Source organism: Thermobia domestica, chromosome 9 (genome assembly GCF_964235325.1).
Source record: "Thermobia domestica chromosome 9, izTheDome1.hap1.1, whole genome shotgun sequence".
Lineage (NCBI taxonomy): Eukaryota > Metazoa > Arthropoda > Insecta > Zygentoma > Lepismatidae > Thermobia > Thermobia domestica.
Genome location: NC_137462.1, coordinates 57951251 through 57974540, shown reverse-complemented (window position 1 = coordinate 57974540; position 23290 = coordinate 57951251). Strand labels below are relative to the sequence as shown.

The window sequence follows — 23290 nt, the reverse complement described above, 5'->3', positions numbered from 1 at the left end:
CCAACCCTTGCAGACTACGATATTCACCTGTTGAAAGAACGATGGAAGATAACTGAAAATATCAAATGGAAACAGTTCGCGAATTATTTAGCTGTTGTCGATGAAAAATTAACAATGATGTATTCATAATTTTTTACATTACTAATAAGTGTTTTTTTAAATGTTTCTGGTGTTTGTTATCTGATTGCTTGTTATTTAATCATAATACAATATATGTTACCCCTTTCAGAAAAAGATAGTTATGTATTCCAATGTATAATACTTTAGTGCATCTAAATAAAATAGTAAACACAAGTGGTAGAGTGTTCACCTCTGGTGCGTGGGGTCCCTGGTTTGATCCCAGCTCGCGCTGTGTGGACTTTGTGGTGAACAAACGTAGATTTTCTCAGGTTCTCCCACTTTGTTCACTGCATTTATTTCTCATCATCGGCGTCTTCTTTAGCCTAGCCGGCATAATCGTAAGACGTTGTTGATTTCATTTCATTTTCTTACCCTTGCATAACTTCATTAACGTATTTAATTCAAAATAATGAATTTAATACACTCGCACTCGTAAAAGATTAATTTTGTGTTATTGCTAGCATAGACTTTCAAATTTATAGGTACTTGATAAAGCTCTGCATTTTAATTTTTAAGTCAAATTGTAAACACTGAAATAAAATTATTTCTCCCTTTTAGAAACAACACATTATGTATATTTAAGGAAAAAGGTATCAGCAAAGCGTAATGAGATATTAAAAATAGGTAAGAGGGTATACAACTAGCGTGTTTTAATTTAAGTTCAGTTTAGCATCTCTTTCAGTAGCGAGGCTATATAAGATGTGGAGATATACAGCTTAGCATAGATTACAGGTGGTGTTGATGGTAACCGCTTAGCCATGAAGGAGCTCATAATTAGTGGATTAATGGCTTCGATTTAACATGAGCCATAAAGAGTCTTCATTACACTTATCTTGATAATTTAATATATTAATAACACTGTTCTACAATGATTTTGCTGTTTGGAAACTATTAAGGTTTTCCTAATGTTTTTGACCTGAGAAATCCAAAAATGTAGTTAGTTTTTCTCTATCACTTACAATTTTCTTAAAATAGAGGGGAGGGGGAGAGAAAAATAACCGTATAAATGTATATTTCGGAAGAAGTACTGATTATAATTACAAATATAAAAATATTCTTTCGATGCCAAAACCTTCTGATTATCTTTGAATTTGTAATAAAAGACGTGCAGTTACTTATTCTGCTAACATTGAAAAAATATGTACAGTATCTGGTAGCACTGAATGATATCAAAACGCGTTACACGTTGGGAACGCAATAACAGCGCTGTGTAAGCTGTGATTGCGAGAACTATAATGTAGAGGAATGCAGGCTATTTATTGATTCCAACAAGAGAAGTTTGAACGGTCTGCTTCTTCACAACAGCAACCAACAACCCTCTCTATGCCCATTATTCATTCTGTGCATTTAAAGGAGACTTACGAAAATATGGAAATGTTTTTAAAAACAATAAAATACGAGGATCATTACTGGTTATTGTGCGGCGATCGAAGGTGATATGTATGCTTCTTGGACAGCAGTAAGGGTACACCAAATATGCATGCCACATTTTGCGAATGGAACAGCAGAGAACGCAATAAACACTGGACTCAAATTGATCGTCAGCAAAAGCCGCAATACAGAAAGTAAAAATGTGGAAAACATCTGCCTCGTAGTCCCTTCAAAAGTCATTACCACCTTGCATATTAAACTGCACCTAATGAAACAACTTGTCAAATCTCTGAATAAAGATGGTCAATGCTTCCAGTATCTAGTGACAAAATTCCCTCAACTTTCAAGTGCTAAGTTAAAAGATTCATTGGTCCTCAGATCAGAAAGTTGTTTAAGGAATCAGACTTTGAACATTGTGTGACAAGTTGAAAAGTAAGCATGGAGTGCATTCGGGGATGTGTGTCATAATTTTCTCGGGAACAACAGAGACGAAAGTTACAAGTACAGTACATTGTGTCTAATATGCTCCAGAAGTTTAAAAGCTTAGGATACAAAATGAGTCTTAAGATTTATTTTTTGTATTCACATTTAGACAGCTTTCCTTCTAACTTCGGTGATTAAAGTGAAGAACATTATGGAAGATTTCACCAGGACATCAAAGCAATTGAATTCCATTATCAGGGACGTTGGAGAACAACAATGTTGGCGGATTACTGTTGGAACGTTACTACGTGAAGATTCACAAACTACTCACAAAAGGAAGTCTAGTTTTAGGAGCTTCCAAGTGAAAAAAACACAAAAATTAGGTAAATTGTTTATCAATGACCTTCAGCGACGTAAATACACTAGTTTTCGCCTGGGGCAAAAACGCGCCTTAGCGCCCCCCTGACCAACCAAACCAAAAACGCTCCCCCAAATATTTGACCAATTTGGACCCTCCCAATCCGGCGCCCGGGGCACAAGCCCCGTTTGCCCCCTAGTTACGCCACTGATGACCTTAATTATTTAGAATATTAATGTTCAGATTAGTTCTGACGCAAAATAATGTTCCTTTGTTAGAAATATATAATCATAATCTTACTGTATATTAGCAGCGTTGCTGTGTAAATAGCACAATTTACGCAATCATTTTTTCCGATTTGTGAAAAAAACCTGACGTGATGGGGAAAACCTAATTTCATTTTCGTAATTAGCAACCTCAAATTATATAAAATCAGGTGTCAAATCAAAAACAGCTTTCAAAAAGTTTCATTTTGTAGAGCAGTGTAATTAAAAAATACGGAAATTGATGCTAAAACTTATTATCTAGTGCCCATTAATGACCAAGTGGTGTAGGTAGGTGTTTTCTGTGAGCACGTTACTAATATCTTAAACAGAAACTCAATTTGTGCGCCCAATCCAACTTCAAGCACTATGTCTTGTCTCACAAAGTCTAGGTATCCAAGTATGACAAGAAACTCAAACCAATTATTCAGCAGGAACCTAATGTGTTATAGAGCGCTGTACAATCACAAGTTTCAAGTGGGATGTATAAAACGTATCAAAATTATTATTAAAGTTATCACTAATGGATATCGATGTCCTTGAAGACTCATTTGCTTCTGCTTATTAGAATGCTTGTCTAAGTCAACATAATCAATCATTGTTGTAGTGATAACCATTAAATACACTTCCACGAGACTTCTTACATATTTAACACACGACTATGAGTAAGTTTGTTTTTTAGTATATATGTCATCTTAACATTTATCTAACAGTGGAAGTCCTGTGATAATAAGTCATACTTCTTCTAAAGAAATAAGGACTAAAACATTATAATTCGTTGTATTAAATCTTGTGACAAGAATATCTGTTTTGCCATCTAAATTGTCCACTTATATAACGCAAGGTTTTGCCGATCTGATACAAATTCTGTTACTGAAGCAGTACTGAAGGTAAGATAATTTATACTATTGTTACGTAAAAGAAAATTTCATATTTGTACTGCTTGAATACCAAGTGGTATAACTACACAATGGAAAATTTCCAGGAGAGAACTTTGAACTTCAATATCACGTGTAAATCGCATCAAAAGAATGTTTTTCAATATCGGCATTCAAAAATAAACTTGCATAATTAAGCTTTTGTTTGCAATCACAAAACAAACCTTAAGTTTTCGTGCGGTATTAAACTTTAAAGTTCTCGTCTAAAAATTTCCACTTTGCGTGAGATATTAAACTTTAAAGTTCTCTCCTAAAAGTGTCCACCTTGAAGTTACACCACTTGACATTCAAGTGGTCTGTATATTGCTGATAATACAAGTTATTATTAAAAAATTGTTTTAATTTAATTTTACATACATTCAAACTATAATTTGCTTACTATTAATTAGAGTTCTCTAATGCTATCGATCCACCTTCACTATCCTCAATCTAAGACTGATCTTACTGAGATTCTGTTCAACAATCGAAATATCATAACAATTAGGGCATCGTTACTGATTATTTAATTCCTCGATCAAATAATTAACATTATGTCGTAAAAGATAATTCGTTTAGTTTAATGAAGTTCTTAATTTTCCTTTCATATTTAATACTCAAACAATTATTAAACTATGTACTATTTTTCTCTTATTGCATAAACCACTGCTATTGTGACAGGTTTCGGGAAAGTAATAGAATCACCGAGAGAGCATTCGAAGTGAAACACTCCAAACAAAACTATTATAGTAGTATATGTCAACTTTTATATGATATGCAAACTTTTCTGTATATTCTAATATATCCATTATTTCTCTAATTTAACACTGAATTGTTATTGGCTCCTTGCTTAGGATTCAAATTTACGAATTAAACTTCACAAAAACGGATCCTAGCAAAATATAGTGACATAATTTGTATCTTTAAAATACGCATACGTTATTAATAGTGTACAGACTTATTCATCAATAAAATAATTTTATCTAAACGAAAAAAGTTTGTAATAATTGAAAATACTTATTGATATGCATTGATAGAAAGGAGGGGGCGTCCGAGTTCCTAAGCAGACATTCAATAAAATATTATACACGACTAAACATGTACCACCTTAAGACACACTTACGAAAGTACTACGCGTCCTGAAACGATGTAAGTTTGGGTGCTATTCTCTCGATGGTAAAATTCTATTTACACCACTGTTTTTATATACGAGTTTGTAACTTCCTTCTTTAATATAAGTATGAGAGGTGATATAGGCCTATTGAGTTAGGATAAAAGTTAACAATTAGTATGTTGAACTTCGTTGTCGAAAATCTTATGTCTGTCAGTAGTATAAAAATGAGGCTTCTGCGTCACTGACCCTCTACCCACTTTCTCAGTCCCGCCTGAAGCAGACAACGAATTTCCCAGTGCCGCCTGACACACTATGCCGGGGGACATATGGGGGATACGAGAAATCGAGCATCGTGAACCGTCAACCCACGGTCTTTTACGACCTCCATTTTAGGGGTGAATTTATTCCCTTTTATGACCACATTATAGGGGGTGTACTCGTTCTCTTTTATGACCTCCATGTGAGGGGTGAACTCGTTCCCTTTTATGAGCATATTTTTCAACCCTTATTTTAACATAGCAGAAATTACGAAAACCCAGCAGAACAGATAACACATAAGAGTACGTAACATAACAAGGGTGTATTCATTCCCTTTTATGACCTCCATTTTAGGGGTGACCTCGTTCTCTTTTATGAGCATATTTTTCAACCCCTATTTTAACATAGGAGATAACACATAAGATTACGAACACATAGAAGAGAAGATAACACATAACACTAGTAACACACAGCATAGCAGATAACATATAAGAGTACATAACATAACAAGGGTGTACTCGTTTCCAACCCCTATTTTAATTACGAAGAGAAGATAACAGATAAGAATATGAAACACACAGCAGAGCAGATAACATAACAAGGGTGTACTCGTTTTCAACCCCTATTTTAACATAGCAGAAATTACACTGAGACTATGAACACACAGCAAAGCAGATAACACACAGCACTATTTTAACATAGTAGGTAACATAATATTACGAACACATATAAGAGCAGAAGACTACATAAAATAGCAGGCCTCCATTTTAGGGGTGAACTCGTTCTCTTTTATGAGCATATTTTTCAACCCCTATTTTAACATAACAGAAATGACATAAGAATACGTAACTCATTCCAACCCTTATTTTAACATAACGAGCAAAGATTACAATCGAACACCCACGGTCTACAGATAATCATTTTAGAGGGTGCTTTGATGACCATTTTTTCCACCCCTAATGAAATTACATAGGAGAGCAGATAATACATAAGATTCGTTTCCTTTTACGACCTCCATTTTAGGGGTGTATTCATTCCCTTTTATGATTACTTTTTCAACCCCTATTTGAACATTTTAACATAGCAGAAATGACATAAGCATGTCCTCAAACTACTGACCATCGTGAACAAAGTTCAAACTCGAAAACGAAACAACATATCGAGGTGCTGTTTCCACATTTAGCAATTGGTCATCAAAAAAGTACTGACCATCAAGGTCAAAAATTAAAACTCGAAAACAGAGCCACATTTAGTAATTGGTCATCAGGTACTACATGTCCCAAAATTAGTGGCCATCGAGGTCAAAGGTCAACATACTTAAAACCTAATTACTCGAAAATGGATCCACATATTGAAGTGCTGTTTTCACATTTAGTAATTGGTCATCAGGTACCACAAGTTCCAAAATAGTGGCCATCGAGGTCAAAGGTCAACATACTTAAAACCTAATTACTCGAAAATGGATCCACATATTGAGGTGGTGTTTCCACATTTAGCAATTGGTCATCAGGTACTACAAGTTCCAAAATAGTGGCCATCGAGGTCAAAGGTCAACATACTTAAAACCAAATAACTCTTAAATGGATCCACATATTGTGGTGCTGTTTCCAAATCTAGAAACTGGTCATCAACTACTACAAGTTCCAAAATAGTGGCCATCGAGGTCAAAGGTCAACATACTTAAAACCAAATAACTCGAAAACGGAGCCAAATATCGAAGTGGTGTTTCCACATTTACCAAGAGGTCATCAACTAGTACAAGTTCCAAAATAATGACCATCGAGGTCAAAGGTCAAAATACTTAAAACCAAATAACTCGAAAATGGATCCACATATTGAGGTGGTGTTTCCACATTTAGTAATTGGTCATCAGGTACTACATGTCCCAAAATTAGTGGTCATCGAGGTCAAAGGTCACAATACTTAAAACCTAATAACTCGAAAACGGAGACACATATTGAGGTGCTGTTTCCATATTTAGTAATTGGTTACCAACTACTACAAGTTCCAAAATAGTGATCATCAAGGTCAAAGGTCAAACTCGTAAACGGAGCCAAATATTGAGGTGCTGTTTCCAAATCTAGTAATAGATCATTAACTAGTACATGTTAAAAAGTACTGACCATCGAGGTTAAAGGTCAAAATACTGGTCATCAGGTGCTACAAGTTCCAAAATAATGACCATCGAGGTCAAAGGTCAAAATACTAAAAACCCAATAATTCAAAAACGGAGACACATATTGAGGTGCTGTTTCCAAATCTAGTAATTGGTCATCAACTACTACAAGTTTCAAAAATAATGGTCATTGAGGTCAAGGGTAAATCTCGTAAATGAAACCACATATTGAGATAACGTTTCCTCATTTAGTAAATTTGTGTGATTTATTCAATTTTGTACAAAGCAGAAAAAAAAAGTGAAGAGGGAATAAATTTGAGTGGCTTATTTACTTTTGCATTAACAAGAAAGAAAGCAAAGATATGCCATATTAACTAGCTGAGAATTATATGTCATCTTGTATTATTTAAGCAAAACGAAGGGCTAAATTTGAGAAAGCGAACATGGACCATTTTACTCAAATTTGGATGGAGTATTTATCTTTGTATGAACCAGAAAAAAAATGAAGAAGGTTCAATATTTCTATATAATTTTGTACTACCCAAATAAACGAAATTTTATTTTTGTACCAATTACAAGAAAATCAAAGAAGGGTCATTTTATACCTTTTTGTGCTATTTCAGTAGTCTATTTTATTTTTGTACCAATCAGAAGAAAAGCAAAGATATGCCATTTTAACTATTTAAACAAACGAAAAGATAAATTTGAATGACCTATTCAATTTTGTACCAACGAGAAATGCCATTTTGTACTACTCAAATAAAAAAAAACCGAAGAAGATCATTTTAACTAACTCAGACTTTTATACCATTTTGCACTACTCCAATAAAGGAAGGAATACCAACCAGAAAAAAAAGAAGTGAAGATTAGGTGGATTATTTTCTTTTGTACCAACTGGAAAAGAGAAGAAGAGCTACTTTAACTAGCTCATTATGTACTGTTTACACAAACGAAAATTGCCCTTTTTGTAACTTTTGAAATACTGAAATGTTCTATTTTTTGTATCAATCTGAAAAACTCGAAGAAGGACCATTTTAAGAAGTTCATAATTTCGATGTTCTACTTTTTTATACCAACGAGAAAAAATGAACTAGCTGAATATTTTATATCATACGAAAGAATAAATTTAAGTGACCTATTCAATTTTGTACCAACTGGAAAATAGAAGAAGAGCTACTTTAACTGGCTCAGAATTTGAGTGGTGTATTTAGTTTTGTACCAACCTAAGAAGAAGGGCGAAGAAGGACTATTTTATAATTTTACTACTCAAATAAACAATGGAGTATTTAGTTTTGTACCACCGAGAAAAACAAAGAAATTGCACCATTTTGGAGTATTCAAATAAACAAAAATCAATTAAACGAATTAATGCATTTGAGTGAGCTATATAATTTGAAAAACCGAAGCAGGATCATCTTATACCATTTTTTTTATTATTTCAACAAACAAAGGAAAAAGCAAAAAAAGGACCATTTTAAACTAGTCTAATAAACGAAGGTATAAATTTGTACGAACCAGAAAAAAGTGAAGAAGGTTAATTTTATACCTCTTGGTGCTATTCAAATAATCGAGGGAATAAATTTGGGTGGTCTATTTTATTTTTGTACTCATTCGAAAAAAAAGCGAAGAAGGACCATTTTATACATTTTTTACCATTCCTATTTCCTTTTGTTGCAACGAGAACCATTTATAAGAGGCTTAGATTTTTATGCCTTTTTTGTAATATTTCTACCAAACAGAAAAGAAGCTACCCAAACAAACAAAGAATAAATTTGTAATAACCACAAAAAGCGAAGAAATGCCATTTTTCTTGACCATGTTCTAATATTTAAACAAACGAAGGGGTGAAAACAAAATCCATATTGGAGTATAACTTTAAAAACATACTCTTATGACCACCTTTTATACAACAAACAAACTTCTTAGCCTCACGTTAAAACTGGCCTTTTTTCGGTATCTCCTGATACGTATCTGCTGGACCTCGCAGTATTTGGAAACTTTGTGAAAAAGAATAACAAATGTTTTTTTTCTCTCACAATAAAGCTATACATACAGAATAATACATTATGGCAAAAAATACTACTTTCTCCTTATGCTTATTTGAAGTAGACTTAAGAGAATTTAGGTGGTATTACATTATACTTCGATTACAAGAACGATACATTGTGTAAGAATTTCCAATTAATAGTGGTATCGCACTGTGTTTATAATATAATAATAATCTGTAATAGTGCAGTTTATTTTTCGAATGAGAGTAGGTTTTACAAGAACATTAAAACTTTTTAAATAGGTTACATTGCACAAGAGTTTTAAAGGTGTATTGTAGTGTACAATTTCTAGTCTACCAGCAATAATGATCTCTGAGAGAGTTATTAGGTAAAGAAAAAACTTACCCGATAACAATTACACCGCCGTTGTGCGACAATGTTCCGAACACATTTATACCATCTACTTTCTCAGATTTAAGGTTAAATTAAATGGGGAAGAGGTGTACCACAAATTGTGCAAAAGTATTTGGGAGATATAAGTAAGAAGTACTAGGATGGAATTAGCAGATGTACCAATAGAAAAATTTCAGAACATCTACAAACAGAACATTACACATGATTTTGCAGGTATTTTAATTTTTAAATGGAAGGACAAGCCTATTAACACTATTTGGAACAACGATGATTCCGTGGGTGTAAATTGTCTTAGATAGAATACAGGTAATTCTTCCATTAAAATTTACAACAAATTTATTTGCCAAATTTGGTTCATTGTTCAGACAAGCGTTTACAGGGTATTACGAGATTGGAAGCAATTATCTTTAACTACTATACTGATGAGTGGATCCAATTTTACACACCAAAGAATATTTTACGGATATGGATAAAGTTAACAGATGCTTATTGGGTCAATTTCCAAGTATCGAATATTAATCTTGCTGCTCTTGGTCTAAAATGCATGCCGAAGACCGTAGAAGAAAGAATTTGTTTTTCTAAAGCATAACGAGTTTTACTGAATTGACGCCCTGTACTAGTGGGTTTCTAATTGTTGGTCCTATTAAGTCTGCTCCAAATAAGCATAAGAAGAAAGTAGTATTTTTTTGCCATAGTGGTTTAATCCGTATGTATTCGAAAATGAAAGTGGCAATAATACCACATTGATCTACTCGCAGCAGGATTAGTTAAAATGACCACTCAAATTTGTTTCTTCGTTACAAAATGCACATAAATTCTAAGCTAGTTAAAAATGGTCTCTCTTTGCTTTTCCTTCGTTTATTTGTAGAGCACAAAAGGTAGAACAGAAATTTATTCGCTTTTTAATAAGACGGCAAATCTGAATAGTTTTCTTTATTTAAGCCAACAAATTTTCTGCTTAGTACAAAACTAAATGGGTTACACAGATTTATACCTTTGTATATTTGAGTACTACAAAATTAAATAAAATGACCCTTCTCCGTTTTCTTCTTTCGTTTATTTTAGTAGTACAAAACTGAATAGGTCACCCAAATTTATTCCTCCTTCGGTTTCTCTTTTTTTGTTGGTACATAAGAAAATAGTCCACCTAAATTTTATTCATACTTCACTTCTTTTTTTCTAGATGGTACAAAACTAAATACTCTATTCCTTCGTTTATTTGAATAATGATCCTTCAATTTTTCCAGTTGGTACATAAGGAAATAATCCAATCAAATTTTTCTGGTTCGTACAAAACTAAACACTCCATCCAAATTTGAGTATTACAAAATGAAATGAAATTCTGAGTTACTTTTTTAAAAAAATGGTCCTTCTTGCTACAAAATTGGAAAGCTCACTCAAGAGTACAAAATAGTATTGAACTTCTGAGCCGGTTAAATTTATCCGATTGTTTATTTAAATAGTACAAAATGATTTAAAATACGCAGATATTTCTCGTTGGTGCAAAATTGAATAGGTCACTCAAATTCACCCCTTCGTTTGTTTAAATATTAGAACATGGTCAAGAAAAATGGCATTTCTTCGCTTTTTGTGGTTATTACAAATTTATTCCTTTGTTTGTTTGGGTAGCTTCTTTTCTGTTTGGTAGAAATATTACAAAAAAGGCATAAAAATCTAAGCCTCTTATAAATGGTTCTCGTTGCAACAAAAGGAAATAGGAATGGTAAAAAATGTATAAAATGGTCCTTCTTCGCTTTTTTTTCGAATGAGTACAAAAATAAAATAGACTACCCAAATTTATTCCCTCGATTATTTGAATAGCACCAAGAGGTATAAAATTAACCTTCTTCACTTTTTTCTGGTTCGTACAAATTTATACCTTCGTTTATTAGACTAGTTTAAAATGGTCCTTTTTTTGCTTTTTCCTTTGTTTGTTGAAATAATAAAAAAAATGGTATAAGATGATCCTGCTTCGGTTTTTCAAATTATATAGCTCACTCAAATGCATTAATTCGTTTAATTGATTTTTGTTTATTTGAATACTCCAAAATGGTGCAATTTCTTTGTTTTTCTCGGTGGTACAAAACTAAATACTCCATTGTTTATTTGAGTAGTAAAATTATAAAATAGTCCTTCTTCGCCCTTCTTCTTAGGTTGGTACAAAACTAAATACACCACTCAAATTCTGAGCCAGTTAAAGTAGCTCTTCTTCTATTTTCCAGTTGGTACAAAATTGAATAGGTCACTTAAATTTATTCTTTCGTATGATATAAAATATTCAGCTAGTTCATTTTTTCTCGTTGGTATAAAAAAGTAGAACATCGAAATTATGAACTTCTTAAAATGGTCCTTCTTCGAGTTTTTCAGATTGATACAAAAAATAGAACATTTCAGTATTTCAAAAGTTACAAAAAGGGCAATTTTCGTTTGTGTAAACAGTACATAATGAGCTAGTTAAAGTAGCTCTTCTTCTCTTTTCCAGTTGGTACAAAAGAAAATAATCCACCTAATCTTCACTTCTTTTTTTTCTGGTTGGTATTCCTTCCTTTATTGGAGTAGTGCAAAATGGTATAAAAGTCTGAGTTAGTTAAAATGATCCTTCTTCGGTTTTTTTTTTATTTGAGTAGTACAAAATGGCATTTCTCGTTGGTACAAAATTGAATAGGTCATTCAAATTTATCTTTTCGTTTGTTTAAATAGTTAAAATGGCATATCTTTGCTTTTCTTCTGATTGGTACAAAAATAAAATAGACCACTGAAATAGCACAAAAAGGTATAAAATGACCCTTCTTTGATTTTGTAATTGGTACAAAAATAAAATTTCGTTTATTTGGGTAGTACAAAATTATATAGAAATATTGAACCTTCTTCATTTTTTTTCTGGTTCATACAAAGATAAATACTCCATCCAAATTTGAGTAAAATGGTCCATGTTCGCTTTCTCAAATTTAGCCCTTCGTTTTGCTTAAATAATACAAGATGACATATAATTCTCAGCTAGTTAATATGGCATATCTTTGCTTTCTTTCTTGTTAATGCAAAAGTAAATAAGCCACTCAAATTTATTCCCTCTTCACTTTTTTTTCTGCTTTGTACAAAATTGAATAAATCACACAAATTTACTAAATGAGGAAACGTTATCTCAATATGTGGTTTCATTTACGAGATTTACCCTTGACCTCAATGACCATTATTTTTGAAACTTGTAGTAGTTGATGACCAATTACTAGATTTGGAAACAGCACCTCAATATGTGTCTCCGTTTTTGAATTATTGGGTTTTTAGTATTTTGACCTTTGACCTCGATGGTCATTATTTTGGAACTTGTAGCACCTGATGACCAGTATTTTGACCTTTAACCTCGATGGTCAGTACTTTTTAACATGTACTAGTTAATGATCTATTACTAGATTTGGAAACAGCACCTCAATATGTGTCTCCGTTTTCGAGTTTGACCTTTGACCTCAATGACCATTATTTTTGAAACTTGTAGTAGTTGATGACCAATTACTAGATTTGGAAACAGCACCTCAATATTTGGCTCCGTTTACGAGTTTGACCTTTGACCTTGATGATCACTATTTTGGAACTTGTAGTAGTTGGTAACCAATTACTAAATATGGAAACAGCACCTCAATATGTGTCTCCGTTTTCGAGTTATTAGGTTTTAAGTATTGTGACCTTTGACCTCGATGACCACTAATTTTGGGACATGTAGTACCTGATGACCAATTACTAAATGTGGAAACACCACCTCAATATGTGGATCCATTTTCGAGTTATTTGGTTTTAAGTATTTTGACCTTTGACCTCGATGGTCATTATTTTGGAACTTGTACTAGTTGATGACCTCTTGGTAAATGTGGAAACACCACTTCGATATTTGGCTCCGTTTTCGAGTTATTTGGTTTTAAGTATGTTGACCTTTGACCTCGATGGCCACTATTTTGGAACTTGTAGTAGTTGATGACCAGTTTCTAGATTTGGAAACAGCACCACAATATGTGGATCCATTTAAGAGTTATTTGGTTTTAAGTATGTTGACCTTTGACCTCGATGGCCACTATTTTGGAACTTGTAGTACCTGATGACCAATTGCTAAATGTGGAAACACCACCTCAATATGTGGATCCATTTTCGAGTAATTAGGTTTTAAGTATGTTGACCTTTGACCTCGATGGCCACTATTTTGGAACTTGTGATACCTGATGACCAATTACTAAATGTGGAAACAGCACTTCAATATGTGGATCCATTTTCGAGTAATTAGGTTTTAAGTATGTTGACCTTTGACCTCGATGGCCACTAATTTTGGGACATGTAGTACCTGATGACCAATTACTAAATGTGGCTCTGTTTTCGAGTTTTAATTTTTGACCTTGATGGTCAGTACTTTTTTGATGACCAATTGCTAAATGTGGAAACAGCACCTCGATATGTTGTTTCGTTTTCGAGTTTGAACTTTGTTCACGATGGTCAGTAGTTTGAGGACATGCTTATGTCATTTCTGCTATGTTAAAATGTTCAAATAGGGGTTGAAAAAGTAATCATAAAAGGGAATGAATACACCCCTAAAATGGAGGTCGTAAAAGGAAACGAATCTTATGTATTATCTGCTCTCCTATGTAATTTCATTAGGGGTGGAAAAAATGGTCATCAAAGCACCCTCTAAAATGATTATCTGTAAACCGTGGGTGTTCGATAGTAATCTTTGCTCGTTATGTTAAAATAAGGGTTGGAATGAGTTACGTATTCTTATGTCATTTCTGTTATGTTAAAATAGGGGTTGAAAAATATGCTCATAAAAGAGAACGAGTTCACCCCTAAAATGGAGGCCTGCTATTTTATGTAGTCTTCTGCTCTTATATGTGTTCGTAATATTATGTTACCTACTATGTTAAAATAGTGCTGTGTGTTATCTGCTTTGCTGTGTGTTCATAGTCTCAGTGTAATTTCTGCTATGTTAAAATAGGGGTTGAAAACGAGTACACCCTTGTTATGTTATCTGCTCTGCTGTGTGTTTCATATTCTTATCTGTTATCTTCTCTTCGTAATTAAAATAGGGGTTGGAAACGAGTACACCCTTGTTATGTTATGTACTCTTATATGTTATCTGCTATGCTGTGTGTTACTAGTGTTATGTGTTATCTTCTCTTCTATGTGTTCGTAATCTTATGTGTTATCTCCTATGTTAAAATAGGGGTTGAAAAATATGCTCATAAAAGAGAACGAGTACACCCCTAAAATGGAGGTCATAAAAGGGAACGAGTCTTATGTATTATCTGTTCTGTTGTGTGTTCATAGTCTCAGTGTAATTTCTGCTATGTGTTAATAAGGGTTGAAAAATATGCTCATAAAAGAGAACGAGGTCACCCCTAAAATGGAGGTCATAAAAGGGAATGAATACACCCTTGTTATGTTACGTACTCTTATGTGTTATCTGTTCTGCTGGGTTTTCGTAATTTCTGCTATGTTAAAATAAGGGTTGAAAAATATGCTCATAAAAGGGAACGAGTTCACCCCTCACATGGAGGTCATAAAAGAGAACGAGTACACCCCCTATAATGTGGTCATAAAAGGGAATAAATTCACCCCTAAAATGGAGTTCGTAAAAGACCGTGGGTTGACGGTTCACGATGCTCGATTTCTCGTATCCCCCATATGTCCCCCGGCATAGTGTGTCAGGCGGCACTGGGAAATTCGTTGTCTGCTTCAGGCGGGACTGAGAAAGTGGGTAGAGGGTCAGTGGCGCAGAAGCCTCATTTTTATACTACTTCTGTCTGCTCTAAGGTTGCTCCCAAAACTGCACACAAAATCTACTAAGACTAAGCTGAGAACAGCAGGCGAATCATCTCAGGATTGAGTTGAGATACATCCAAACATACATTGTTCAAACTTCTTGGAAAAAAATAGGAAGGATATGTATCTGTGTAGTCACAACAGATTTATGTATACGGTATTAATACATAAACATGGAAGTCATTAATTTGTTAGATTGTGACATTACTGAAAACTGAGAAAGGTTATGTTTGTGAAATCTCAAACTTACCATAACTAGCTGTTCCACCATGCCCTCGATGCGCTGTTTACTATAGGTTCAAGTCATGCTTAACTAACAACTTTAGTTGTTTATATTTGACTTTTTTTTTGTTAATTTGACCATCAACAACCTCAAACTCCATATCATGTTTAAGCCATTATTGAAGGACTTTTTATACACAATATTCTGTTCATTTAAACCATTAAGTAATTAATCCTTTTTGGATTTCCACTTTTTGAGGTAAATTTTAGACTTTCACTCAAATAGCTACTGCTTCCTTACTATTTATCATTGGATCATGATTCATACTTCGTTTTTTTATGATAGAGCATACTTTCCAACGGTACCATCCGCTTGTCATTGGTAAAACAATGTAAACCAGAAACGGGAAAATCGGGTAAGACCGGAAGATTTTTCGAAAAAATTGAAATTTTTTCGCCTCTCTCGCTCGGGCCTGGGTTCATGTAGGGATCTGAGTTTTTTTTTTTTTAAGAAAAAGAATGCGATGCTATGTACATAATACGTGTGCAAAATTTTAATCTTGTATCTTGGAAACTAAGGTCGGGAGAAATTTCTCAAGATGACCAAGGAGAGTCTCAAGATGACCCATTTTTTCGTGTATATATATAATACTTCAAAAATGTACTGCATGATTACTATTTAACCTAGAGTCATGAGTCAAATGCCATTTTCTTTACCATAACAAGCCCTTTCTAACGGTATCACTTACATGTCTGTAACATGCACCTAAACTGGAAAATTCGGGAAAAACTCGGATTTTTTTTTTTTTTTTTTGAAATTCCGCCAAAACACTTTGCCCCTCTGGCCCGGGCCTGGGTTCACGTAGGGATCTTGCGTACACATTAAAAAAACATGCTTATGTACATAATACGTGTGCAAAATTTCAATCCTGTATCTTGAAAACAAAGGACGGAAAAAATGTCGAAAGCCTGAATTTAGGCGCTATATTTATATATAGCACATAATATAAAAACTTACTGCGTCATAACTATTTTGCCTAGTCATGGTTCCAACACCATTTTCTTCAGCATAACAAGTGATTTAAAACGGAACCTCTCACATGTCTGTATCATACACTTGCACCGGAAAAATTGCGAGAAACCGGATTTTTTCTGAAAAAAATCACCCTCCCTCTCGGAACACTAGCGCTCCTCGGGCCCGGCCCTAGTTTTGCGTATGGATCTCAAAAAATTTGAGAAATACACACAATTCGTATGCAAAGTTTCAATCTTATATCTTGAAAACTGAAGGCGTAGAAAAGCTTAGAAAATTTGCCTTTTTTTTTTTTTTTAATCACGCTCTTCCGTTCCCACTTGGCGCCGCCAATTGAACCATACGGTTCCAAACTGCATCTGGGGTGTTCTTTGGTCCATACGTGACTTGATCAATAAAAATCTCGGCTTAAATACTTGTTTCAGAACCTAAATGAGCGTTCAAAGACAATAGTACGCCATGGTAACAATAGTACGCCATGGTAACAAAAGTTACCAAAAATCTAAAAGTGTTAAATAACACGCAGTGATACCTATTAGCATTGTCTAGTCAAGTAAGTGAGTGTTTATAATCAGGAATAGACATGATTCAGAGACTATGAACAGACAGCGACCGTGTTCGTTTTCCGGCGGAATCTCATGTGGTTCGGATTCCAGTTGAAACTATAGGTTCACGTCACATATAACCTCGCTACTGAAGGTTTCACTAAACTCAAATCCAATCTAACCAACAGTTAGAAACTTTTTTCCTTTTATAATTCGCAAGTTCTCAAAATAAGAAAATAAAAGACAGGGCTATGTTATAAACAGTGGTGTAAGTGGATTGTACCAAGTTCAATTTGAGCAATAATGCCAAAATACCCTGAGAAATGAAATTGTGTTTATTTGTGTATCATTGAAAGTTCATAAGCAAATAAGTTTTGAATTATTTAAAATGTTTATGCGAAAATTGTGCAAAATAAGAAACTCAGACACAGAATCAAAAATTAAATAGATAAGAAATCTATATACTTTGTAGCATTGCTAATATTTTTCTTTTTAACGAAGTTAATTATTGAATGTCCTATAATTATACCAGTTAGGTTAAAGGAAATAGATGAGGAATAGTTGATAGAACGAGCATGTGGGAAGGAAGGATAGGATACCGAGAAAACTTATGAACAAGATGTTGTCCACAACAAACTTACTTGCTCGGGGATTAAATCAGGGAACACGCGCATCTTTTTTTGTTTGTTTGTTTTGTTTTGTTTTGTTTTGTTTTGTTTTGTTTTAAGTGAATCCGGGGATACTTTTGAAATTCAGTCGCAGAACATACGGATTTTGCTTTAAAATCATACAAAATCAGGGACATGTTACCGGACAACGGAGCTCCCTTGGGACTACATGCGTAAACTGAGAAAAAAACTGTAGATGGCGTACTTTAAAAGATAGGTTACATGCGTAATTCCTGTACTTTTTGGACTTAACGTACAGCAGATGTATAACTGAAAACGCATGTTTTATAATACTTTCTGTATAAGTGTTCCATCTATATGTACTTTCCGTATGAAACAATGTAGGCGGTCAGGATCTCACATACAAATGGACGTATATAACATATAGCTGCCGAAGATAACATAAGTATATGCATGTGATATACGGAAAACTGTTAGATGTCAGACTTACTGCGACGGCATGATGTAACATCCAAAGCAGTATGCCTATGTACCATACGGATAGCGTATGCTCCGTATTGATTTCTATAGTAAGCAAGAGGATTACCGTATATTTGTACAACATAACGCTGTCCGGAGAACGGATTTTTCTCTGTGTAGAGGGGAAAGAGACCTGGGTTCGATTACCGGTGGGAATTCATGTAGTTCAGATCTCCGGTCAAGTTGTAGAGTCGTGTGTCGTAGAGTCTCGATGGGACGATAAACTGCACTCAAACCAACCGGGTATCGGAGATTTATGAATCTTATTTTATTGTGGGAGGTTAAAATCAAATTAAACTTCTGTAGAAACTAAACATTTTTAGAAAATGAAGACCTATAAATTATTCAATAACACTGCTTTTAATCTAGGTTATAAACGAAAGGGAGGTGTTTTAGAACAACGCCAATGACAAACTTAAAAGATTATACTGCTTTAGTAATAACACATGTCAGAACAATTTAGACGGTTTCTTCACGGACCTTGGAGGGAAGAACACCATTCCTATCGAGCTCTGAAATTGAAGGTAGGCGAAATAGTTTATTGTATCTGCATTACTAATTTGTACAGCTGCCGAATTGTGACAATAGAAGTTTCGCAAACATGGACGATTTTAGGTTTTTGTGATATGTCTCTACTTGCTTTTCTTTTAACTTTCGAGCGACAAAAATAAAGAAATAATCGATTTTGAAATTTTAACAGGTTTACATGTTTCATAAAACCAAAGTACTAGAAAAGTTATTTCTCATTATGTCTGTCTGTCTCTTCGCGAAATATATACACTTAAATAGCGAAAGACCATTCAACGTACCCAAACCAAATTTCAATATTAAAATTTGAATAATATTTTCTATGATAGGATTCAGGATTTTTCTTTTATTTCTCCCTTCCCACCCCCCGAAATAGATGTAGTTTACTTGGAAAGTCGAAAATAAAAAATGAGAAGTTTACGAAAATTATCTCTAACGACTTTGCTTATAATCATAAATCTACCTATCATTAACAACTCGTCAATAAGGTATAAGTCATTACATTTTTCTCAAAAAAAAAAAAAGAAAAGAAAAGAAAGAAAGAAAGAAAGAAAAGAAAGAAACTGGTAGTTTACCCTTGTGAGGTAGAAACTTCCATGCGGTGGACTTACCTCTCATTAAGTATGAAGGTGTGGAAAATTACTATAAAGTAAAAAAAAAACACTAACTAGTAGCTTGTGTTAATGTGTATTAAGTAATTAAGTATTACATTGTATTATGCTAAAAAGCTTTATTTTGACCTTTAACCTTGTGTAATCATCCCCAGAAAGCAGAAAGATGCTAAGCGCCATTTTTCTTGATATTCAACTAAGTTAATATCCTGACTGCCCATTTCATGATTAATGTTCTGCAAAAAAGAAACAAGTGACAGGAGACACTATGAAAGATCTGAAGTAAAAACTGAGTTCTAGAAGAAAGAAAGAATTAGAATTATTTAGTGTTTCATTCGTTTTTATTTATCTCCTGAGAAATTTGCATTTTGGCGCTTAGTACTTTTCTGCTTTCTGGGGACGTAATATGCATATTGTGCTCGGCAACCCTGATGCAATCGCGTTCATCTTCGAAGAATGTAACTTTGAGATATAGAATTTGAATATCTGGAAAACATTTTACTAGCATATGAGGTATACAAAAGAGGAGGTTTTGAAGAAAAAGTGAATCGGTAAAACATAGTGTAAGTCTGATTTCAAAACATACCCTTACAGGAGCAATGTAAATTTGTGTAGGGTAATGAAATTATAAAACAATAAAATTGTATAAAATATTTCTATTATTTTGTTACACTCTTGTTACACTAGCTTTTCTCTTTCTACTTTTAGATAGCAATGCAGCAACAACAATCAACATTCACTTTGGTAATATGCTTTTTGTGTGTTACTTCATGTGCTTCTCTACAAGGAATACTTAGTCCTCAAGAATCAGAGACACGACAGATTAAATCTCTGGACGGAATTTGGAATTTTAGAGTTTCTCCAACATATGACCAAGATATTGGTTTCCGTGAACAATGGTTCAGTAAGAGCCTAAGACAGGTATTTTCTTCCCTTATTTATTAACTAAAGTAAAATACATATTCCAGAAGTATCCTAACTATTCTGAGAAATATTCCTTAGGCAATTGTATCTACGATGCAACTTAACAAGTACTAAAATCTATATTATAAAATTGAAAGTGACTATGTTTGTGACTCTTGATCTCTGGAACCGCCCGACCGATCTCAATCAACTTTTCAACGTAGATGCCGTTCTGGCCTGGCAATGTTGTTAGCCATTTACGTTGACGGTAAAACTTTGAGTAGGGAGGGAGGGAGACATAGAAAAAAATGAATAAAACTTAATAATTCTTGAACCACCCGACCGATCTTGATCAAATTTTCAATGTAGATGAGGTTCGGGACTGGCATGATTTTTGTCATTTCACTTTGGCGGAGTAACGTAGGGAAGGGGGTAGAGGAGGAGATGTACAAAAATCAATAAATATAAAAATAAAAGTGACTATGTTCGTGAGTTAATAACTTTTGAACCACCCGATCGATCTCAATCAAATTTTCAACATATATGACATTCAAACCTGGGAAGTTTTTTATCATTTCATTTTGACAGTAGATCTTCGGGGAGGGGGAGGGAAGGAGGGAAAATATATGAAAATAAATAAAGCTTAATAACTCTTGAACCACTCGACCGATCTCGATAAATTTTCAACATAGATAAGGTTCGGTCATGGGATGTTTCCTTCATTTCACTTTTACAGTGCAACGGAGGCAATAAACTTTGCTAAAAGTGTGTTATGATGTGATGACAGTTGCCGAAGGCGTTTGAAAATAATAGTTGTTCTAATAGCATTAAAATTATCTGTTTAGGACGTGTTCGGATATTTAAATGGAATAATTAAATTATGCATAGTATGCAGTTAAAACTAATTATCATATTGTTGTAAAGCTATTTTTTATATATTTTTCTGTTTTATAAAAATGATTATTGCTATTTTTAAAATTTTGCTTCAGGATTTCCAAGATATATTTTATTCATTTTTCCCTTTATCTAATCAGATTAATTATAATCATAATGAGCTACCGTGATAAAACTTCGGAAATACTTGGTGAACTTAACATTTCTTTCCTTCAAGTATATTTACCACATGTGAAGTTATTGTAATAAAAATTCAGTGTAAATTCCAAAGATTTGATCTTCTTATACCTGAACATTAATCAATAAAAATTAACATTATTATAAAACATATTTTTACTATTTGCTAAAATGCTGTACTCTGCCCCTTTGTACTATGCAATCGTTAATAAAAATACAATGAAAGTTATTAATATTGTTTTTGTCTAATCAGTTTCGCATGTATTCACAATAATCGTGGTTTCATTATCATCGACACTACTTAACTCAGGAGTTTATAAAACATGACCCATGATACAATCATACCAGAAACGAATTACATTTCTATTTATAAACAATTGCTTGCTGAAGAAGACTCTGTAGTGGCTTTCTCTTTAAACTGGAAATTAATTATTGACAAACTAAAAATAAAGAGCCAGCATTACGAATAATATTTAATTTTTGTTTATCAGAACTTTCACAGTAACTTCATTTATATTTAATACACAACCCAATTTATGGTCTGTCCTTATAAATAGTAATGATTTCCGATGATGGCCGTGATGGAAAAATCCCCTCCTACTGGTACTTAATTTCCGCAGGAAATATCTTCGATGATGGTAAACGTAGGCTATCATTATTTTCGCAGTATTACTTCCTACAACGTGATTGAAAGTCTTCCCCTACAGAATAATCTAAAATCTAAACTCTATTACTCATATAGCTTGGAGATCGACTATAATGCCTATTGAAAGAAAATTAGCAATTTTATCAATAATAAACTAACAAATGAGGCGCCTAATATCAAAACCTGTCACATCCATTTCACTTAGTTTCAAGTAATCTCGCAAAACGTACAGTGAAGCTCCATATACATGCATACAAAGTCCCATATTTGAACTAGTTTTTTTAGTATGAAATATTAAACTTTTAAACAAATTTCTGTTTCCATGGTATTTCTTTAGATCAAACATATAACAAGCGATATATAACTCAATTTCGGCAAAAAATGGATTTGGCGGCTTTGATACTTAGCGCCTCAAATCCTATTTCGACGATTTCTAAATATCACGAAGTGTTGGAAGCTGTGTAGTTGCTTCTAGCAATGTTTGTTCTCAATTCTGGTAACTCATAGCCTGAATTCCAAAAAATAATTAATTTAGGCCTTATGGCAATAGGAAAAGCAATCGTGTTACTAAAATCAATCTTAAATTATTTTATGTTACTAAGGTTATTAGTAAAGCTATTTCTTCGTTTTATCATGTTTGAAATACTAGTGTGAGAGTAGTTTCTTACAAACATCTTAAGGGGTACTGTAATCTTATAACATATCATTGTTATACATTGATGTACTAAGGTTTATTTCGATAAATATGTTTTATCCTATGTATCAAGGAAATTTTAAAATATTGGTTACAAAATAACTGTGGATAATTCTTATCTTAAAAAATCAGGTAAAATTAACCTATGCATCTAATATAAAGAATTTTGAACAATTTTGTACACGATTTCCTAAGTTATAACACAAGACAAACATCATATGAAGCCTGATCACTAATTTAATACCTGACAGGTAAGATTACCATTATTGACTTTAAAATAGTAATCAGTAAATTCAAGCTTTGATAAACGCGATCTTATATCAATTTTATATTTACAGTGTATAGATTTATAATGAACCGCTTCCCGTCTCGTAAGAGGCATTCTTTAATTTAATCCGTTCTTATCTTTAATTTAAAGTCTGTGTTATCTATTTGAATTGTCAACCCTTTATAATTTGTGATGTTCAATGATAAATGACATCTAGTGTGATGATAACTGGGTTCTGCGTCTGCATAATTTTTATACCAATTTTTGATTTGAAAAGAAAATGAAGAAAAACATATGAATTAAGATATATACAAATTGTAGTAAACAAATATAGTAACGAAGTAGATTAAACTTATGACAAAAATCGAAGAAATTAGTGTTGACGTTAAGAATTATTATAGATAATAATTACGTATCATTAAACAGTATAATATACTTGAAATGTGAAGTAACCTCCTTCGTGACTAATACACGCCTTTGGCG

The 23290-nt window shown here is 33.3% G+C and overlaps 1 protein-coding gene across 1 annotated transcript in view; it reads left to right on the top strand.

Annotated features, from left to right (window-relative positions):
- Positions 1-3291: 3291 nt before the first annotated feature.
- LOC145660823 (beta-glucuronidase-like) overlaps positions 3292-23290 on the top strand; it is a 46303-nt gene continuing 26304 nt past the window's right edge. The window contains exons 1-2 of the mRNA XM_081726242.1: positions 3292-3425; positions 19934-20146. Of these exons, the coding sequence (XP_081582368.1) occupies positions 19940-20146 (207 nt within the window). The 5' untranslated portion in view covers positions 3292-3425; positions 19934-19939. The remainder of the gene's footprint in view (positions 3426-19933; positions 20147-23290) is intronic.